The sequence below is a fragment of the Cebus imitator genome, unplaced genomic scaffold (genome assembly GCF_001604975.1).
Source record: "Cebus imitator isolate Cc_AM_T3 unplaced genomic scaffold, Cebus_imitator-1.0 Scaffold36, whole genome shotgun sequence".
NCBI classification, from domain to species: domain Eukaryota; kingdom Metazoa; phylum Chordata; class Mammalia; order Primates; family Cebidae; genus Cebus; species Cebus imitator.
The window spans coordinates 557,428-558,572 of record NW_016107351.1 but is presented as its reverse complement, the minus strand read 5'-3'; the positions used below and the strand labels follow the sequence as shown (position 1 = coordinate 558,572).

The window sequence follows — 1,145 nt, the reverse complement described above, 5'->3', positions numbered from 1 at the left end:
TCCCAGCCCCTCGCCCCCGGACCCGGACCCGCGCCCGCGCTCACCCGCCGGGTGGCCGTACGGGGACTCGGCCGCGCCGTCCTGCAGGCTCGCCAGGATCTCGCCCTTGCCCACGTCGCTGTCGCCCACCAGCAGGAACTTGAGCAGGAAGTCGTAGGCCCGCACCGGGCTGCCCAGGGCGCTCATCGTGCCGGCCCGGCGCCCCCGCCCATGCCCGGCCTGCGGGGCTGCGCGCAGAGGCGGCGGCCGGGCCCCAAGAGGCGCCGCGCGAGCCCCGAGTCCCCGCTCGCCGCCGGCCCCGCCCCGCCGCCCTGCCCTGACAGCGCACGGCCCCGCCCGGCCCCGCCATTGGTGGGCCGCGGTTGCTGGGGCGGATGCGCGCTTTCATTGGCCAGGCTGTCGGTCCGTCTTACCCTCGTCACCGCCTCCGTGCCGACGCCCACCAGCCCCTTAGAAGAGGACGCCGTCGCCGCAGCCAATGGAAGCCCGGAGACGGGGCGGGGGCGGAGCCAGAGCCCGCAGGGGGCGGGGACTCTGCGCCCGCAGCCAATGGCGGGGCGGGGGCGGGGGCGAGCAGGGAGCGGGGCCGGTGTTTACACTCTCGCGTGCGCCCGTCCGCCCCACGAACTCGCTCCCACGGGCGTCGGGTCTGCGCGCTGCGAGCCGGGCGGGAGGGGCGGGGGGCGGGGCAGGGCTCTGGCTTTGGGGCCTGCCCACGCATCCCCCAGGGAGAAGAAACCTCGGGTGTCGCGCCGCTGGGGCTCAAGGGGTCGGGCCAGGTTGCGGACGCGGCCCGAAGGCCCCCGCAGGCCGCCCTCGTGTCCGGGCTCGCGGCCTCCTCCCACGGCTCATCCGAGCCGCGTCCTTGCTCCATTTACGCGGCGTGCCTGAATGCCTGTGTGTGCATACGCGCCTGTGCACGTGTGCATGTGTTCGTGTGTGTGGATGTCCCTGTGTGCAGGTGTCTGTGTGTACATGTGTCTGCAGGTGTCTGCACGTGTATATGTCTGTGTGTGTACGTGTGACTGCAGGTGTCTGCACGTGTGTCTGTGTGTGTACGTGTGTCTGCAGGTGTCTGCACGTGTATGTGTCTGTGTGTACGTGTGTCTGCAGGTGTCTGCACGTGTGTCTGTGTGTATACGTGT

The 1,145-nt window shown here is 71.9% G+C and overlaps 1 protein-coding gene across 2 annotated transcripts in view; it reads right to left on the bottom strand.

The window, feature by feature from the left end:
* The window catches only part of RAB40B (RAB40B, member RAS oncogene family), a 38,962-nt gene extending 38,656 nt beyond the window's left edge, over positions 1 to 306 (bottom strand). Inside the window, exon 1 of one of the 2 annotated variants that reach the window (XM_017524716.1) lies at positions 45 to 306. In XM_017524716.1, coding sequence (XP_017380205.1) covers positions 45 to 186 — 142 coding nt within the window. In that variant the 5' untranslated portion in view covers positions 187 to 306. The remainder of the gene's footprint in view (positions 1 to 44) is intronic. The other variant, XM_017524715.2, reaches the window with a different exon arrangement.
* Positions 307 to 1,145: the final 839 nt, after the last annotated feature.